Raw genomic sequence first — 19,903 nt, forward strand, 5'->3', positions numbered from 1 at the left:
CATATAGGAATGACAACATGTTAGTTAGGCTTGTAGACAAAGGGTGATACGACACTGAATATTACCAACAACTGCGTAACAACCCTGAATACATAGCACCTTCTAGGAGCATTTTGTGTTTTTCTAATTTTAGACCATCAGTCTCAAATCCATAGCAGTTAGGGAGGGTAAAGACATTGGAACAGCTGTTCCTTCCAGAGTTTATAGGGAAAGTTCACAGTAGAGCAGTATTTCTTTCTTTAGGTAGCCCTAAGCAAATCATCTTCCTGTTAGTCAGTTATGAACTTTGAAAGGTATGCGTTCAGCTGAGTTACCACTGCCAATTAAAATAGCACTAAGGTAACTTTTTTCATTTCTCATTACTTTTCACTGGTTTTATTGGACTGCTAGTTACACTAAGCATTCTTCCAGTAAGAAGAGGCATCGGAATGAAAGCTGTGTCTCACTGCTCGCCCTCTGTTGCCCTCCTCTGGCTGCAGAGAGAAATTTGTCATCTGGTGGAAGGAACGCACAGTTTAAAATATTTGAAATAGCTTTGGGAGAGACAGCGTGTGGCTGTCCAATAATTGAAAATGCTTTCTAGACTCTACCCAGAGTATTTTCAATTTCAGTTTAATCACATAAACTATTATCATCCCTCTATTTCAAGCTGCTTTTCAACCGATTTACTAGATCTCAACAGCTGAATTTGTTCCCTGCTCTCTCGATAATGTTTTCTTTTTCTGTTGGTAGGGACAGTTCATCGAACTGTGCAAGACAATGTACAACATGTTCAGTGAAGACCCCAATGAACAAGACCTGTACCATGCTACCGCTGCTGTGACGAGCTTGCTCTTGGAGATAGGTGAAGTAGGCAAGCTCTTCTCAGTACAGCCCACAAAAGAGGCAGACAGCAGCAGTAATAATTGCAGCAAAACTATTCAGAGTGAGCTGTTTCAGAAGAAAGACAGCCAGCAGTACCCCCTTGAACAGCACAAGCCGTTCCAAGGCAGCCTGGTCACCAACGACGAGGAGGCCATTTGCACTGAGAGCACCCTGGGCATGCAGATGGAAGACATTAAACTTGAAGACTCTTCTCCCAGGGACAATGGAGCCTGTTCTTCCATGCTCATTTCTGACGATGATACAAAAGATGATAGCTCCATGTCCTCCTACTCGGTGCTCAGTGCAGGTTCGCATGAAGAAGAAAAGCTGCACTGTGAGGACATCGGTGAAGACACTGTTTTAGTACGGAGCAACCACACCACTTCTCTCCATAGAAGCACTAGCATTGACAGGGACTGGGCCATCACCTTTGAACAGTTTTTAGCCTCCCTTTTGACTGAGCCAGCGCTGGTTAGGTACTTTGATAAGCCTGTGTCCATGATGGCTAGGATCACTAATGCTAAAAATGTCAGGATGATGGGTAAACCAATCACCTCGGCCAGTGACTACGAAATCTCTACTATGTCGGGATAAAAGGCAGGTTTTTTTATTTTTTCTAGTATGTATTTATGAGTACCTGGCACAGGCCTTGGTATTTTCAAAACATTATTGTTTTCACTAATGTGAAAATGTTGGGGTGCATACTTAACTATGTCTTGAAGTATAATCACTCTTTCTGTGGGAAATGTTACACGAATGCAAATTTTATTCAAAATACAGAAAAAAAAAATACCAGTTGTCAGTGAAGTGTGTGTATTATTAACCTTGCTGTCAATTTTAAATGGTAAAGATTAGTTCTTCTAAATGTAAACTTAATGCTGATATTTGTGTGCGTTTTTAAAACAGACATATGCAGAGATCTGATTCTTGAGGGGAAATATTAAACAAAACAAAACAAAAAAGTACCTAAAACTTAAAGGGACGCTGTCAAACTGAATAGGACTTCAGGGTGAAGTTATGTTCCAGGCACCATCCCTGCAGGATAACTTTATTGCACATAACTCTTTTTTTTTATTATTATTCCCAGAGAGGATAATATTTTTTAATGTATACTTTATTTTCATTTTCTGAATACATCAGTGATTCCTGACTGGGGCCTAACTTCCCTTGCTTGAGAATGGTACACTCAAAAGTAGAAAGGGCATCCCAGGTTGAGCTGGCACCTCACACAAATGCAGTTAAGTATGATGATTCCTGCTCCAACAGAACACAGAATCCATTTGCCTTTGCCTCCGTTCAGCCACCTCCAGCTTGACCAAACCCAGCAGAGGAACAGCCCTTGGCCACCAAGGGAAAATCTCCATCGTGGTCCTGCCTGGAGCTGTGGACTTGGAAGCCTTGTTGCCATTAAGCTCCAAAGACAGCGTATGCAGGTACCAAAACAGATTGGTGGAGTCCCTTAAAAATTGAGAGATGTTTTTAGAAACAGATTTAAAAAACCAGAACACAAAGTATCTAGTGGGATCTACAGCATATTTAGCTTAGCTTTTAAAACTAACCTTTACCACCAATTTACTATATCCTTGTTAGATTAAGAAGTTAAAAACCTGTATTGCATAAGTCTTCATTTACAACAGTGTAAAGTAGAGGTAATGAAAAAGCTGCAAGATAATGTAACTGAATGTTTAAGTCTTACTGAGAACACTGTCACTTTATATAAAATGAATAGTATCCTGTATCAGCTTACTGAATATGTTAAAATGCAAACTGGAGCACCTGCACTTTCAATCCTTGCTTCTTTTATACGGATATTCAGGATTTTTTTAAATTTTGTTAGCTGTTTTATAGTTCATGCTTGTTCAGTTCAGGATCATGCTTCTATGCCTAATCTTTATTTGCTGTTTTGAGAATATTTTCTGTAGAATACTGTTAATTTTTTATACTCCTGTATATTGCAGCCATGTAACTTGCAAATTTTTAGCAAAAGTTGTGTTTTCTTTTTATTTTAAAAGAATGCTTTTAAACTGTCAGATAAAGTGGTTTTTAAACCACAAATAGGTAATGTAAACAAATAAAATACACTGCACACATCTGATTTTTTTTAATATTAATACTAAGTCATGCTAGAGGGAAAGTAGGCGATTGGGTTTTATTACAGAAGCAAATGAACTGAGTTCTACAACACCAGGTTTCAGAAGGAAAACATTGGCCACTTCTGTTCCTTAAACACTTGCCATGTGTAGAATTCTATCTGCAACAAGCAAGCAGTCCAGATGGGCCTCTCACACTGTGCAATCCGTGGAACACATTTTCATGTTAGGCTCACAGTTGGTGACAACAGTTGTTAATACTTCATCACGACCCACAGGTATTTTGTTAAGGATCTGTATGTTGCCATACCTTGCTAGGCATGTTTCTACGTTTGTCAGTATTAAAATGCTTTTCACAGGGTAAGCTGTCAGCCTCACAACCATGGCAGTAATAGAAACAATATGTATCTACTCTGTAAATATGTAGTTATTTTTGAAATTTATCATCCTGCCACTTGTGTGTATATAAAGCCTCTTGATTTCTGAGTGCTGTGAGTTAATGGCCATGCTCACATAACCCTTATCTCAACCATTTTAGTGTTACTTTTGGGAGTAATTGGAGTTCGGTCCTTTCTGTTTTAGCTCTGTAGAGTTGATATAACAATATAAATTAAAAAAAAAAAACAAATGGTAGGCTTTTATATGAAGATATGCAAGTTGGTTTACATGCGTATCAAATCATGACATTCATATGAAGCTATAATGACCATTTTGAAGAAACATGGCTTCATGTTTTAAATTCACATGCTAAGGTCAGAACAGGGCCTGGCAGCCAGTACAGTGCCACAGATGTCTTCAACACTTCCTTAAACATACTCAGCCTTTTTCAAGTTGTAGAACCCCAGAATACTTCAGTGAGTGTCTGTCATGTCCGAGTGATTTATGTGTATCAGCAATCTGCCACCACCCCGAGAGCTGTATGGACTACGGATGAAGTACATTTCATCCTCCAAGAATTTGCCAGTTGTGCTCTGCACACCAGGATTAGCAGCATAGCAGAAAAATAGCTTTCCTATAAAAAAAGGAGGCATCTACAAGGATCACTCCTATCTCCATAGCCATGTACAGGGTCGCTTTTGTTTGTCTTTCTGCATAGCCTTCCTTGCCTTTCTGAATAACACAACCATCTCAGCAATGCTGTTAGGTGTGAAAGTCATCCTTAAGAGCTGCTTTGCCCCCAGGAAGCAGCCAGGTGAGCTGAGTTCTCCAGGCATTTTAGTAAGGCTGCTCACCTGATGAGGTCACCTGGTGGGTGCTTGTTTGATGGCAAGAGCTGCTGTGGCCTGGGTGCAGGTTGGTGGAAGTTACTGAAGTTCAGCTGACCAGCACGCAGCCATGTGAAGACCTTCAAGAAAATGTGAGTGTGTATTTGAAGTATTTGTATACCTAGATACATTGTGTAAGGAAGTCTCTTGACTGATATGTTTTGAGATAGAGATGCTCTAGAGTCTGTGAGCTGTAGAGTTGAGTTAGGTCTGTTGGTGTCAGCCAGAACAAAAAGGAAGACCTTCCTCTTGAGAATTAAAACTTGTTTCTGGATGTTGATGAGCCTGTCTGGTTTGGAAGGAGCCTGATGGAGGGGGGGATGCTGGCAGCCAAGTGGCAGACAGTGGAGCCATGAGGGAGTGGGACTTCATTTCATGCAGCTCTATTTAAAGGAGGAGGGGAAGCTGCAAAGAAATGTTTTTCCATCAAATTTTCTTCCAGTCTGCCCTTCAACTTACTCAGATACTCATCGTGTATGCAAGTTAAATGGTACCTATTTATAGCAACTTCTTACATACACCTTGTGAATTCTGGGTGTTGGAGGTAAGGGCAGTGTGTGTTGGGGCTCATAAAGGTTCACTTGACCTGTGTTTTTGGCAAGCAGATGGACGCCTCATGTATTAAACCTACTGAAAACTAGACATTAAAATGGTTCTAAAAAGAAAAGTACCTTCAGGGATTGGGTGAGTTGGATATAATGATGCTGGCACTTCTGTTACAGTGGATGTTAGCAGCCAGGTGCTGTGTCACAGATGATAGCAGAGGCCAGCATGCTGCGTTTGGCATGCTGTGTAAGAGGGCTGTGGGAGAGAAAGGAAATAGCCTTGGTGCAGCTGGGCAAGCAGAGAAATGATATTTGTGTTGGGTAAGCTGTGCACTGTGCTGGGTACTCACTAAGCTGTGTCCCTCCTATCACAGCTTCTAACTATTAGTGACTTTGCAGCAACTTTTTGAGCCTGGGGTAATTGGGTCTCTTGACAGTCGGTGTGGTACAGAAACAAATAGGAAGGGTTTAAACTCCATTGGGATAATTAAAGCAGCAAATTAAAGGTAGTGCATAAGCACAGTAAGCCTACAATATGCCTAAATGAAGAAGTGGTAGATCAAAAAAGGCACCTGAAGCTGTACTGGTGTAATACAGGCTCACCAGTTCTCCTCCCATCAAGTGTCAGTGTTGTTGAGCTTCAGTGCCATTTCTCTGTAGGTATCCTTCTCTGTGGATCTCTAAATTGGAATATATCTAATAATAAAAGAAAGCAATACATGCTTCTACCAGTAGTGTCATTGCAGGAGTGTGGTTTGGTGCTGGGTATACAAGGCATGAAATATGGGAAGTCATTTTTAATCACAGTGCAAAATGCAATCAGTAAGTGGTGATAGGTAACCTCCCAAAGCACGTCCTGTTAGATGATGATTTACCACTGCTTCTCTTTTCTGGAGTGCTCAATATCTGTTTGGATTTCCTGAATATCTGCTTCCTCATCCCATTTTCTAAAATAACTGGTATTTGCATGATTGACCAGCTTGACAGTTGAGGTTTTGTTCAGCTTGAGACTGGGAGAGTGCAGAGCCTGTTCTATGCTTCTGAATAAAAAGGGGAAAAAAGACTAAAAAGACTGAGAGGTGAAGTGGTTAAAATTATTATCTAGTAGTACTTTTGTACATTGAAAGAAGTCTTTGGTCTCCAAAATTCAGAAGTAAAAGCAAAGGCCAAGTGAAAAACTAAGTGAATTATTTAACAAAGCCTATATGAGGATGACTACATGGTGAAAGATTTGGGGAGCAGAGAAACCAACCAAGATCAATTAGGGCTTCTCTAGAAAAGTTTGCCAGAGTTCTTCCAGCTGTCAGTTTGCTCCTGGAGCTTTGCTCTTTCTTAGCAATGAGAAGGCTCTTCCTAGCCATTAAAACAACACCCCTGATATATTTTATTGATATATACATGTATGCATTCTTGGTTACTTTGTTTTAGTAAACAATGATCAAACAATACTAGAGATAGCTGGTGATGGTTAGGGAGCAGTAATAACCACCTCCCCCTGGCAGCAGCAGATGGTGGTGCATAGCAGCCTTCCTATACAACTCTTATTCTACAACCACATTTTTGGACTGCTGTTGTAGTCATGTGTTTAGTTAAGAAAAAATGTTTCTTCATGGAGAGGGACAGAGGAAGTGTTAAATGTCACAATACACAAAAAGGTATCAGATGTGTCAAACTGACTTTCCCGTTTTACAATTTCCTGTTACAACAGATGTAACCTGCATGTAAGCATTGCTTTATAGCACGAGACGAATCTTGAGAGTTAAAAATAAACACCTTTTTGTGGAGATCTCAGTCGGATTTTAATCTAATTCCTTTCTTTCTCTTGGCATTTGATTTTTAGATCTGTATCTTGGATGCTGATTTTAAAACTAGAAAATGTAGGTGAGGCAGCTGTTCCAGCTGTTACAGTTTTTTCCATTTCAGCTTTCATACATACCCATGTTCTGCAGCCTTTATTGCTTCTATCATCTGTGCTGTACAGCTATTAGGAAAGACATCAATGCATGTCTAACTGCAAACTGTTGCTTTTCTAACAATGACAGCAGGCTGGAACACACTGATACTGACAGTATTTTTAATAACTCGTTCTTTATTTCCTACCATTGTAAACTTAAGTTTCCATTACACAGACATCACAGTTTACATTATTGCTTTTATACTGTGGTAAACGTAGATTTCTATTAGTATGCAGTTATCTAAGCACAGTGTGATAAGGAGAAACTGCCCACCGGCAGCACTCTCAGGTGTCTTTTTCCCCCCTCCACCACCCTCTTCCCAAGTGAAAGATGATATACAGACTGGCACAGGAAACATCAGTCCCAAGATAGATCACCACAGCACTACAGCAACACAAAACAAACAGGTATGACCAAAGAAAATTCACTAGACGTATTTTCAATAATCGTGACTACTGAATTCCCACAAACTTCTTCCATCACAATAATTCCTAAGACGAGGCTAACTAACGTTCTTGTTTTTAAATGTTTATTTAAACTAGGATGGAAAAACCTAGGGAATGAATGCTTGGGGTTTGTTCTGTGTTTGTTTTACACCAATGTGTGAAAATCCAAAATTACTTGAGGTGCTTAAATTGGCCCCTTCTCCTCTTGCCCTTTTAGGACAGGACATCCTACTGTCTGCGCTGTCAGATGGCAGAAGCAGCAGTTTTTGTTTATTAGGTAGCACTGTCTTCAAATCACGCTTTCCAATTATGTTGGTTATGTATGAAGCAGTGTGTTCAGTAAATGAAAGACTAGCTTCTACCTTGATTTATAGTAATCTTTCCATATCTCCAGATTACTCTGTTCATGGTGCGGTACCACGTTTGAAGCATATGCTTGAACAAGGGGAAGGGAGGTAGTTTGCTAAGCAGTTGCTACAAGAACAAAAAAAAATAATTAGGGAACCACTTTGTGTTCAGTCTTTTTTTTTTTCCTAAAATGACTGTTACATATCAGCCACGGTGTAGTGAATGCTTGGAAGATGCAGTGTGTTAGCAAACTAACAACACTTACAAGTTCCAATAGGATAATACATGACAGTTAATAAATAAGAGCAAGAGAATTTACCAAGTTTTAACTTGTAAGATTCTTAGAAAAAACTCTGAGCAACAAGTTCTGATGTAAAACAAATTGATTATATCAACTTGCAGAAAGGCAATCTTGAATTTTCTATAGCCTTAGGATTGTCGTTCTGTAACAGAGTTGGTGTAAAATGCAGTGACTAGCAAAACACGGTTCTAAACACTCTTCTTCCCTCCCCTAAATGCATTTAGACCTCCCCCTGCCCCATCTTCTAGTCACTACCACAATACACTTAGCCCATCACCAGTGCAAAACAGGGAGAGCTGCTACTATTCTACACACAGTGACTCTCAGAAGCACTGGGGTACTTGATCACACCAAAATACATGCAGGTTCTAACCATTTACTGGGAAACTGTAGTGGAGCCTAGCAAATACTCATCTTAAACAAATACTATGTACGAACTAACGCATTCCTACAGATAGCACTCATCTGGTGACGGTTGGGTTGACATTTAGTAATTAAAAAAAGTTAATGAAGATGCATTTTACAGAGGGATTTTTGAGATGGTAACAACTCTGTCACTGTCTAGCAAGTGGAAGATGAAATCAAAAAAATGGACATCCGTGTCTGGCAGCAGCAGGAATCTTGTGGTCACTTCTGAAATGTAAAAGATATGCCCCATTTACTTGCAAATGAGATCTACAAGCAATAGCAAAAATCACTGAAAAAGACTAACATGAAAGAAGCTGGGACTAAAACATAGCAGACAGCTCGCTTTCTAGCTGAGAAAGTGTGCACTTTCTGCTCCTTCCTTCTGTCAGACTTTGGGAATGTCCAATTTGCACAGGGATCAGAGAGAAACGACACCACAGGATCTCAGTTTTCTCAGTGGTGACAATTACAAGACACCAAGTACCTGGGAGCAGCAAAAGAACTGCTGTTCTGCTTACAAGCCATGGTATAACCATACGTACTTGTAACTACCAACAATACTTAGTTTTATTTTTTAATACAATAGTCCAACATAGGTGAGGTAAACCTCTTTCTACCCTGTGCATGGTAAACTCAAGAACTGTTCAACCATTATCAATAACTAAAGTACCATAAAAAAAAAAGACAGAACAGCTCCTGCATATAAATATATAGTGTATACCATGACCAGGAGCTTTCCCACTAATACAAAGATCAGAAATGTTTAAGGGACCAAGAGCAGCTGGGTGGAGGCAGTGCACAAAGTCCCTATTTCTACAATAGAGAATCACATCATTACTGAAGTGAGGAGGCACCTCTGGAGACCCCACGGTCCAACTGCCCCCTGCTTTAAGCAGGGTCACCCAGAGCAGGCTGCACAGAACCTCGTCCACATGGGTTTTTAGTCTCTCCGAGGAGACCTAATATTACATAATATAATAATAAATGTAGTGTTCCTATAGTGTAGCATGACTCATTACATAAAGGGGTTTGTCTCTTTCCTCTCCAGCTCCAAATCTGCGTTCTTCAGGAGCCTCATCGTTATGAGTTGTAGTTGTTAATTCATTTACCTGAGATGATTTAAAAATTAAAAAAATAAGCAGGAAAGCTTGTGTTAGCATCAAACTTTTGTGCCCGTGTGCTAGTTAGGTATGTACTGACAGGGTTTTTCCCAAATAACTCAAGCTTCTAAGGCTACGAGCTGGTTACAGAATAAAAATAAAACACTGACTGAATAAAGCAGAAGGCACTTGATTAGTAGTAGGTTTTAGGAAAAGAAGTGATGGTTTTACCAAATCTGTTTAAAGCTGCTTTAAGCAACAATTAGCCAAAATACACACATGAATTCCTATTGATAAGATTGTCTGAGGATGCCAAGGTTAAGGAATGTGTCACAGCTGCATCCTTACATGGAAAATGCATTTTCATTAGAAGTTGGAGTTAATTTTCACAGGATAGACAGGGAAGATGTAATTGTGGTTGTTTTTTTTTTTTCATTTTACATAAACGAGTGAACTTTCTAACTCCCTTGTACTCCCCAATCAGAATTCCCCATTATCTGCTAAAAGAAAGGGCTGGCAACAAAGTCAAACATCTTAGATCAGAAAGAATGGAAACGTTTCACAGCAGGAATGCTTTCAGAAAGAGGACCTGATCCTCACACTATCGATTTATGATTCTTTTTCTGTTTGTTTGCAAATGGAGCTTTTTCCAAGCACAGACATTTGCTGGTACAAATCCACAAGCAAAAATCTTCCTTAGCCGGAAGGAATTTGTACTACGTACATCGATACATTGCTGAATTAAGCCCCTTCTCCAAGATTGTACATGACTTAATGCATTCCTTTCATTGCAGAAACAGAACACTGACGAGTGGATGACAGACTACACGTACAGAATGTGAACACAAAGAGTCCAAAACCAGAAACTTCACCTAAAAAAAGCTTTAAAATATAATAATCAGATAAACTTATTAATGAGAAATACCGTGCAGAAGAAATATCTGCTTCAAGTTCTTGCACCAAGAAGTATAAAAGAAATTGAGAGCAAATGATCCAGAGGATCATCAGACAGCCAGGTTAAAAACAAAACCAAACTAAACAACGAGATAAACACACATACAAAAATGTCCTTTGGAGAATAGCATCTAAGAGCTGTAAACAGAAGTTGATTGTCCGAGCTTTGTTAACCCAATTTAACTTGCTTTTTTTCTTTTTTATGCAAAAGAGTTCTATTGTTACACAGTTCATAGTGAAACTTGCAAAACTTGCAACCAAATGCATAATTCCCTTGTTGATGCAGAACCTGATGTGTGCAGAGGAGTTACGGTTTCTTTTTATTCTGCAAGGTTAATATCACATCATAATCCAGTAGAAGGCCCTTAATCTTGTCATGGAATTTTTCTCTGTACTGGTTGAAGTGCATAATACTTTCTGGTTCTTCTTCAAACCAAAACTTATCAAACTCATAAACCAGATAACCTGTGGAGAAAATAAATACAGATCTATGCAAATGAGCTCTGCCATTTTCTGTCTTGAGTTTGTTAGACGTACAACGATCCTTGAGACTCTGTTCAACTCCTTAAAATAGTTGAGTCTCTCATCCCTTTTAACTGCAACCTCCAGGGCACTGAAATAATGAATTAAAAAAAAAAAAAAATCTGCAAATACTGAATTTTCAGCCTGCAGATACAGAAAGCCACCTAAATTTATTTCTTAGGTGTGTATTTCTGTAGCATGATGACTCAATGTTGGTTGCAGTTCCAATACCTGATCTTGCTGCAGCCAATGAGGAAAAAAGTGGAAGTGCCCTTCAAAAATAAATCAACCAAACATAAGATTCTCTCTGTAGAATCTACCTCCAGTAACCTGTACTGAAAAAGCCATGGATACTTACAGTAAAACTGATGGAAGTGTTCCATTTGTGGCAATCCAGGGACTACGTTGTACAGATGAGACTTTAAAGCACCATTCTTCAGTAAGCTGTATGCCATTTCAGTCAGATTAATTCCAACTATTGCATAAGAATATCTGCAACAGCAATCACAGTTCATTGTTGGTTTTTCTTAACCTTATGTGTCGAAGGACTTAAAAGTTTCCCAGAAACAGATAACACTGCAAGAACTGTAAGAGTCAATTTTTCCTATACTTGTTGACAAGCTAACTCAGACCGACAGGCCCTTTTTCAGTTCCCTATTTCATCTATCCACATAAAAGTGAGCTATTGAAAAACATACAATTTCCTCTACAGTAGTTTTGTAAATGCCTCCATTATTTACTTATTACAGAACAAGTGTCCAGCAAAAAAGATTAGAATCCATAACATCCCTACATGGGATAAACAAGAAGGTGAAAAGTATTCATATCTACATCTAACCTAAGGCTATTAAAAATACAGCTGATATTCCAAGTGTTAACCAGAGCCACTATTTTGCATCGTTTTAGTCCTACTGAGTCTGTTCTAAAAAAAAAAACAACTGTGAATATTTCTGGTTCTGAAAATGATTTGTGTTCAGTTTCTCAAGCTTTTCTACTTTGGCTTCTACTTAAATGGAAAAAAACACAAATATTTTCCTCTTCATTTTCAGAAAAAGTACCTGACAGTCTTCACATGCTCTTCCACAAAAAGTAGCAAGAAAAAGTCTTATGACTTACCCCAGTTTTGGGTGATTTGAATGAGAAAGGATCTGACGAGCTTCATTGGTGTAATGCTTACTAAAATACCTGCCAATGTGAAACAAAACCTTCCATTATTTTTAAGTTCATATTTAAAAAGATTGTATTCAACATCAGCGTGGAGCTTAATACTGCTTTGTACTAAGAACATCACAAAACAAAGACCAAGGAGATGTCGCAAAACTGACTTATATTCAGTCTGAACTGATACATTTTAAAAAAGCAACACAACAGATGTGAAGTTCAGCTAAGTCCAACTAACTGAGCAAAGGTATTAAACGTGTTTTTCATTGCAGTAAAACAAAAGCTTTGAGCAAATTACTTTTAAAGCATAACCAATCAAATGGTGCCAAAAACCAGGTGTCTGCAGCAACTTTGTTTCTCCCCTCACCTTCAGCCAACAAGATGTTTGAAGAGGTACAGCTGCTAGAATCACTGATTTATTTTAAAATATTGGTTTTGTCTGTATGTAAACAGTATTTCTAATTGCTTTCATTCAGTCTTTATTGAAAACAGAATTAACTAGTGTGAACTCACAGATACTGCAAACTTATTACAGCAGAACTTGTGCAGTTTGTTTCACTTACACCAGGTTCACCAATCCCAGCAGGCCCATTCCTCTGAAGTCTGTTTTGGGGTCATCGCCTTGGAAGCCAATGTCACACCACTGCTTCGTGATTCTGGCCTTCAGATTTTCATGAGGCATCAGCAAATTCCAGAGCTGCACAAACATGTTACCGTGTTATGCACTGCTTTAAAGTATAATAACTCTACAGAAGCAAAGACTTGTTACATTTCCAAAAATAACATCATATTCTGATAGGACAGCAATATACTGAAATATAAATTCACCACAAATCATACTGCACAAATATGGGACTTCCATGACAAGCTGAGTCTTTATGAATGACTAAGAAAATGACATGCTAATGTATTTGCACGCTGGAAGTTATTTTAAAAAGCCTTAAACAAAATTATATCATTTGTATGCTATTACTTCTACTGATAATTGAATACTGAAAGACAGAACAGTCCTCTTCAACACTGATGCTGTAATAAGAAATCACCAAGTGGGTTGATTTTTTAGTTATTAGGTAACTGTTAGCTGAGAAATTTATAGAAGCATGGGTGAAGTTGTACATCTTTTCAGTTAAGATTGTTCAGTGACCTTTAGAAAAAATAGTCTGCTGCTGGTGCTCTGTCTGATTTTACAGCAAATGATCCCAGTGCAGGCAACTTTTGTTTACTCACTTGTTTTGCTCCGGCATTTTATTTTGATGAGTCTATAATGGCTTAACAGTTTGCAAGTGGAAAAGAGTTTTCATTAGGGTAGCTGTTTATAGTGCTACTTTTAAATCAAGTTCATTACAACTGCTGGACTTGATGGTGGGGGATGGGTACAGCTTTTGCTTTTGGTTTGTTGTTTTTCTTTTTACCTCAATTAACTGTTCCTCGTGTTCTTCATTATCCGAATCATATGTGACCTTCCTCAGATTTTCCACATCCAAGTAAAGTTTTTTATAACCTGTTATCTGCAGTAAGGACATATGCAGATTTGTCTTAAACCTGGAATAACAACAAATAACAGAAGCTATTAAGAGGGATAGTTAGCCATAAATTCTTGCCTGAACAACATTAAGATAAGTCCCAAGCACAACATAAATGTTAAAAGGGTCTTTACATTTACATTTCATACTTCAGCATCCTGGTATTGCTATTTGGATCCATTTCTACTTATAAAACAGCTAACTGATTTGAGAGCTGCACAGTCAGGACCTCTTTACTTACAGGCATGGAAGTAAGGCCCCTCAGCTAAAATCTCTAATGACACAAAAACTCCACACATCATCCTGACTTCTGTACCTCCACCTGCCCCCAAGCTTTTTGTAAACCTCAATCCAAACTATGATATAAATGCTACAACTTCAAAGACAAGTTTCATTCTGAGTAGTCAAAATTCTAGTTCAGGTCTTGCCCTCAATCGCTCCTAATTACTTCTGCAGAGGAGTGCAAACTATAATCCGACATCATTATATTCTTTCAAATGTATCTGAACAACCACAAAGTTCATGTCACAACTTCTATGATAATGCTACTTACAAGCAAGGAGTAACACAAGTGACCTGTGAGATACAGAGGTGGTAATCACAAATTCATGTCAATTTAAACTTTACAATCTATTTTCCAGAACTTCAGCAGGACACAGCTGTACCTTATTTTCTAACCCTACAGAAAGGCTTGTGCTGAACTCTCCACTGACTGTATCAGACCAAGCAACAGCAGGAATGTGATAAGTCAGAACTGTTGGCCTTGAAGATCCCACATCAAACTTCCAAACGTACCTCATATCCTTCTGTTCAATTTTCTTTTCTTTCATTACATCTTTGACACACTTCTCTATTTCAGTTTCACCAGCGTTTAGAGCATTTCTTAGAACCTAAGAAGTTCACAGAGTAAAAGACCCATGAAGAATGCAGAAATTAATGCAGAAAATTATCATCTGTTTTACTTTTGTTACTTCTCAGTCTCTGGATGTCTGTCACATGACTATTCTTTAAAAACTATGAAAAGAGAACAGTCGGTAAATTGAAAACGTGTATGATAAATGTGCTCAAATCACATACAAGAAGATCTTCAATAATTAGTTTAATTATTAAATTTTTTCAATAAAAACATGTAATTTGTAGGTGACCCACAAAAAATAAAACACCCAAGTTTAGGTTCTTGTTTCATAGAATCACAGAATGGCCTGTGTTGAAAAGGACCACAGTGCTCATCTAGTTTCAACCCCCTGCTATGTGCAGGGTCACCAACCACCAGACCAGGCTGCCCAGAGCCACATCCAGCCTGGCCTTGAATGCCTGCAGGGATGGGGCATCCACAACCTCCTTGGACAACCTATTCCAGTGTGTCACCACCCTCTGTGTGAAAAACTTCCTCCTAATATCTAACCTAAACCTCCCCTGTCTCAGTTTAAAACCATTCCCCCTTTTTCTATCACTATCCATCCTTGTAAACAGCAGTTCCCCTACATGTTTGTATGCTCCCTTCAAATGTTTGCCTTCAAAGGCTGACCTGAAAGAGGATCTTCCTAACCTCGATCTAAATAAATGCAGCTATCAAGGAACAAAAGTGACAAAACTTCAGTAAAGAAATAAATGCTTCAAAATTAGCAGATGGGAAACTAATGAAATTGAGGTACAAACCCTGAACTGAAACAACAGACTCAGTACAAAAATCTGCCATTCTACAGCCTTCTAGAACAAAGGGCAAGCACTAATAGTAACTACACTCTGTCCATCTGAAGTCACTTAGCGACTACTTTATTTCTTCTTCTGAAATTCTCGTGGTCGCAGTGCATTCTTAATACAATTAATGCTCACACCAACGCTGTTCTGTTTCAGTGAGGGCAGAGGTAAGTCCTTTAGAACTGAACTGAGAGACGCTCGAAGACCCATCCATGCTGAGTGTCACTGAAGAAATATACATTTGAGGATGCTGAGTGTTAACTACGATATCTAACTGCTAAGGAACACTCAGTACGAGCCTGTTAGTTAAAAGCCTACCTGCAAACTTGCACTTTTCCTAATGATTAGAGAAAGTATTGTACAGGTGGCACAAAACCGCTCTCTATCACTTGCCTATGTCCCATTGCTGGTTTCTGCAAAACCAGCCTGGCAGACTGCTGTGACAGGGAGAAGCGACCTTCTCCACAATGAATAACTCAGTGCCATGACTTGTCTGACTGCTGCTGAGGAGCGATGGAGGGACGTGGGGTTATTTCTGAAAGGCATGCGATTACCCCTGGCACACAGCACCCAGAACAGCGTTCTTCTCCCTCCATCTCTTCCTCCTCCTCTTTCTTCCTCCCTCAAAAAAGCATTTTCAGGCACCTGCCTCTGAAATAAGGTTGATAATAACACATAATTACCTCGATTTTTTCATAATTTTATTATTATTTTTAATAATTACCTTATTTTTTGATGATCCCAGTGAATGTTCTGCAATGATAACACAAGAAAAGTCACTTACATCGAACTGGTTTGGTTTTATTAGTTCGTAATAGGCGTACTTGTATTATTCTGAGTAATTTTTGGGTGACACGGGTAGGGCGATATTAAAACCAACAGGTATCGAGCGACCGAAAGCCTTAAACCACGGCCGTCGTTGATGGATGTTGCTGCGGTACTGAAATCGGACCGGCATTTGGCGGCATGCGACCCGCCTCCCTCCTCTCAGAAACGAACCAGTGTATTGTTTTATTGCGTGGCTTTTTTTAACGGCGTCAGGGTAACAACATCAGCGAACGGCACCGGCTTCCCCTCGGGATGAAGCAGCGAGGGCGGCCCGGCGGGAAGCCCCTGAGGCACCATCCTCCATCCCGCAGCGCGCCCGCGGTGACGTCATCACGCACACGCCTCCGCACGCGCTCCCGCGGCCGCCCCCCCCGCCCCCGTTTACCTATGCCCAGCGTCCTCCGCGCGCCCTCCTTCGCGCCCTCGCAGACGCGCTGCAGCTCGCACTTCCCCGTCAGCAGCCGCCAGAGCCACTTCAGCCAGAACCGGAAGTAGCTGCTGTACAGGAACCCCCACAAGCGCGCCAACATCTCTGCCCGCGGGGAGCTCCCCTCGCCGCGGAGCCGCCGGCGCCCCTCAGCCCCGCGGGCCGGCAGCGCTCGGCGCCCCGCAGCCTCCCGCCGGAAGCCGCCCGGTGCCTTCCTGACCTGGAAGTGATGCCGGGAAGGGGGGGACGGAAGTGCCGGCTGCGGGGCCGCCGGGGAGCGGCGGCTGAGAGGGGAGGGCGGCGAGGTTCCCGCCGCTGTTGCGGACCTTGCGCGGCCGCCCGTCAGTCGTGGGCGTGATGGGGATGGGCTGGCGGTGGGCTAGGTGATCCTAGAGGTCTTTTCCAACCTTAATGATTCTGTGGAGCTTTCTTCGCCACAGGATCGGCCCAGGTGCTTGGTTTAGTACTGGCAGGCACCTCCATTGTCTTATTATGAATGGTTGTTTTGGTAAACATGGGCTGAGCCTTCAAGAGCGGCAGAAAGGATTCCTGTTCCTCTAAAGTGTATGCAGAATTTGATCGGAGAGCAGAACGGGAGCTGACAGACTTGCTTGGCCACATTCTGAGACGTTTTTAAATGGGTGGAAATAGAAGCACCTTTTGCACAGAATCAGAAGCCACATGGCAGGTCTGGTGGCCTGTGTCCCAAGGGTGGTTCCAAGGGTGGACCAACACATTTGGCATTGCCCCTTCGTATTTTTGCAACCACAGGGATGCAGACTTTCATGTGGGGGAATCACTGAGAGGTCAGCTTCAGTTGTTTGATTTCAGGCTTAACATGAGTCAGCAGTGTGCCCTTGCAGCTTGGAAAGCAAATGGTATCCTGGGTTCCATCAGAAGAGGGGTGGCCAGCAGGGACAGAGAGGTGATTGTCACCCTCTACTCTGCTCTTGTGAGGCCCCATCTGGAATACTGTGTCCAGGTCTGGAGCCCCCAGTACAAGAAAGACAGCTGTTGAAGAGGATCCAGAGGAGAGCCACAAAGATGATCATTGGACTGGAGCACCTTCGCTATGAAGACAGGCTGAGGGAGCTGGGCTTGTTCAGCCTGGAGAGAAGGCTGTGGGGTGACCTCATTGCAGCCTTTCAGTACCTAAAGGGAGCCTACAAAGGGGAATCAACTCTTTGAAAGGGTAGATAATGCAGGACAAGGGGAAATGGTTTTAAGTTGAGGGAGGGGGAGATTAGGTTGGACAAGCTCTTTACAGAGAGAGTGGTGAGGTGCTGGAACAGGCTGCCCAGAGAGGTTGTGGATGCCCCGTCCCTGGAAGTGTTCAAGGCCAGGCTGGATGGGGCCCTGGGCAGCCTGGTCTAGCATTAAATGAGGAGGTTGGTGGCCCTGGCTGTGGTGGGGGGTTGGAGATTCATGATCCCTGAGGTCCCTTCCAACCCAGGCCATTCTGTGATTCTCTGATTTCAGGTCTGATTCCCACTCTGTGGGGAGATTCCTTAGATATAAGGAAAGAATCTTTTACAGTGAGGGTGAGGGTGGCGAGGCGCTGGAACAGGTTACTTAGTGCTGTGGTGGATGCCCTGTCCCTGGAGAATTTCAAGGCAAGTCTGGATAAGGCCCTGGGCAACCTGATGCAGCTGTGGTCTCCCTGTTCACTGCAGGGGAGTTGGACTTGAGGACCTTCAGAGGTTTCTTCTAACTCTAAGGATTCTTTGGTTCTATGAGAGGTGGTGTGTCTTAAGAGATGGCAGGTGGTCATTCATTTTTTCCAGTGTGGCTTCTTAAATGAGTCATCTGACTCTTAAAACATTGGAGCGCTACAGGATAAAAATAAACTAGAAAGTATTTCTCTTATTTGGCGATAGGAGGGTGTGATGGTTGTTGTCAGAACGATCTTTGCTTCAGCAGCAGTGCTGTGTTACAGTTTGGGAAGACGGAGGAGTTGCAATGATGTGAAGAAATGCGGGTAAGAAATTGAAGGGTGGTCAGGTTCTTCCTGTCAGTCTCCATGCCCACACATTGATTGCTCTGAGATAGCTGATGAGGAGCAATAGCGACTGGATTTAGTTCGAAAGTCCAGCAGGTGCATCCTCACAGTGTGGGTCTGTGCAAACGACATGTAGGGAAATCTCAGCAGATGGCAGTTTTGTTGGTGGGTACCAAAATAAAGCCTTCCTACAGTCTGGTTTAGGAGTTTAGTTTTCTGTAGGGTATTTTTAATTACTCGGAAATATCTTCGTATCAGTATGGTTCCTTTTTTCTTTCTTTTCAATTATGTTATTTATGCTTACATAGAAATCCCTTTTTGTATGGATTATTAAGAACTAAAGCCACGGCTTTTTGTACTACAGGTGTTGGAAATTGTTTTGCTTTGTCTTGTGGTAATCTTTAGGTATTCAGAACACGCTACTGTTGTCTTCTCAGTCAGTTCTGACTGGAAAGAGTACGTGATGTTGATGATAGATTATGTTTAGACCTGTTGCGTTAAGCATAAAAAATGCATAGGTCTTGTTTTAAAGTGCTTCTGAAATGCACAAGTGTACAAGAAACAAGTTTTAATCTAACTTATTATTTTTTTTACTCATAAAATATATTAAAATCTGCATTTCAAGCACAAGCTGTAACCAATTATTACTTTAAAAACAGAGCATCATTTTTGATATTTTTTTCACAGCTTTTTATGAATTATTAAAAAGATGCAGTGCCTAATTACTGTAAATATGGCAAAAGATAAAGGTGATAATATATAAATCAGGGATTTCATGCTCATAAATGTCACTTTCTGTTCTAACCTTGATGGTCTTTTTCAGTGTCTAACAAGCAAGTGTAAGCTTTTAAGCTTCATTTGGTCCTTTATGCAACTGAGTAATCTAGCAACGAACGTCTGATAACACAATTGCTACTGGTTGAACTGATGCTTCTGCATCACAGTGTTCAGTCCGCATCATCAGTTACATTAGGTCATTCAACAATGTAAAAGGTAGCTTAAGAAAACAATCCTGATTTCTTCTTTTTGTGTTCAGTTGGTGCCTTCTGCTACAACCTTCAGAGAGACTTAAGCTTAAGGAAGGATAATGACCTACTGTTCACCTTTTAAAACTACATTTCTTAAATGACAGCAGGGCAAATACTTTAGCCAGCAGTATCAGCTGGATCTCTACAGTCAGAAAGCGTTCCATGGCAGTGACTGTTACCTATTGTTACGGGTAGTTATTCTTTGTTTGTGTACCCTTGGAGATGAAGGACGGCAGCAACGTGCAAGCAGAATAATCCTGTTAGTTCTTTCACCCATGAGCCTGTGTTTTGTCAAATATTTATTTTAATCTTTCTTATCTCTATTCTTGCTTTCACAGAGATATGTGAAAATAGTACCGAAAATGCAACTTATAAGAAAAGACGTTCAGTTAAAGCACACGAGGACAAACCTAGAAACCCATTCTGGCAGGTAAACCA

The 19,903-nt window shown here is 40.8% G+C and overlaps 3 protein-coding genes across 5 annotated transcripts in view; 2 read left to right on the plus strand and 1 right to left on the minus strand.

Moving 5' to 3' along the window:
* TBC1D9 (TBC1 domain family member 9) overlaps window positions 1–3,511 on the plus strand; it is a 63,415-nt gene extending 59,904 nt beyond the window's left edge. For all 3 annotated transcript variants that reach the window (XM_090138635.1, XM_031588819.2, XM_031588818.2), the window contains exon 21: window positions 733–3,511. In XM_090138635.1, coding sequence (XP_089994761.1) covers window positions 733–1,458 — 726 coding nt within the window. In that variant the 3' untranslated portion in view covers window positions 1,459–3,511. The remainder of the gene's footprint in view (window positions 1–732) is intronic.
* A 3,501-nt stretch (window positions 3,512–7,012) lies between these two features.
* Window positions 7,013–16,648, minus strand: ELMOD2 (ELMO domain containing 2). Its single transcript, XM_031588820.2, has 8 exons — window positions 16,397–16,648; window positions 15,908–15,936; window positions 14,278–14,372; window positions 13,372–13,501; window positions 12,523–12,656; window positions 11,915–11,983; window positions 11,157–11,290; window positions 7,013–10,741 (listed from the first exon to the last, which is right to left on the minus strand). The coding sequence occupies exons 1-8, from the start codon at window positions 16,539–16,541 to the stop codon at window positions 10,584–10,586; spliced, it is 894 nt and encodes a 297-aa protein (XP_031444680.1). The 5' UTR covers window positions 16,542–16,648; the 3' UTR covers window positions 7,013–10,583.
* A 2,430-nt stretch (window positions 16,649–19,078) lies between these two features.
* The window catches only part of MGAT4D (MGAT4 family member D), a 36,783-nt gene continuing 35,958 nt past the window's right edge, over window positions 19,079–19,903 (plus strand). Inside the window, exon 1 of the mRNA XM_090138643.1 lies at window positions 19,079–19,895. The gene's annotated coding sequence lies outside the window, so the exon portion shown is untranslated. The remainder of the gene's footprint in view (window positions 19,896–19,903) is intronic.

The sequence above is a fragment of the Phasianus colchicus genome, chromosome 4 (assembly GCF_987193195.1).
Source record: "Phasianus colchicus chromosome 4, bPhaCol1.hap1.1, whole genome shotgun sequence".
NCBI classification, from domain to species: domain Eukaryota; kingdom Metazoa; phylum Chordata; class Aves; order Galliformes; family Phasianidae; genus Phasianus; species Phasianus colchicus.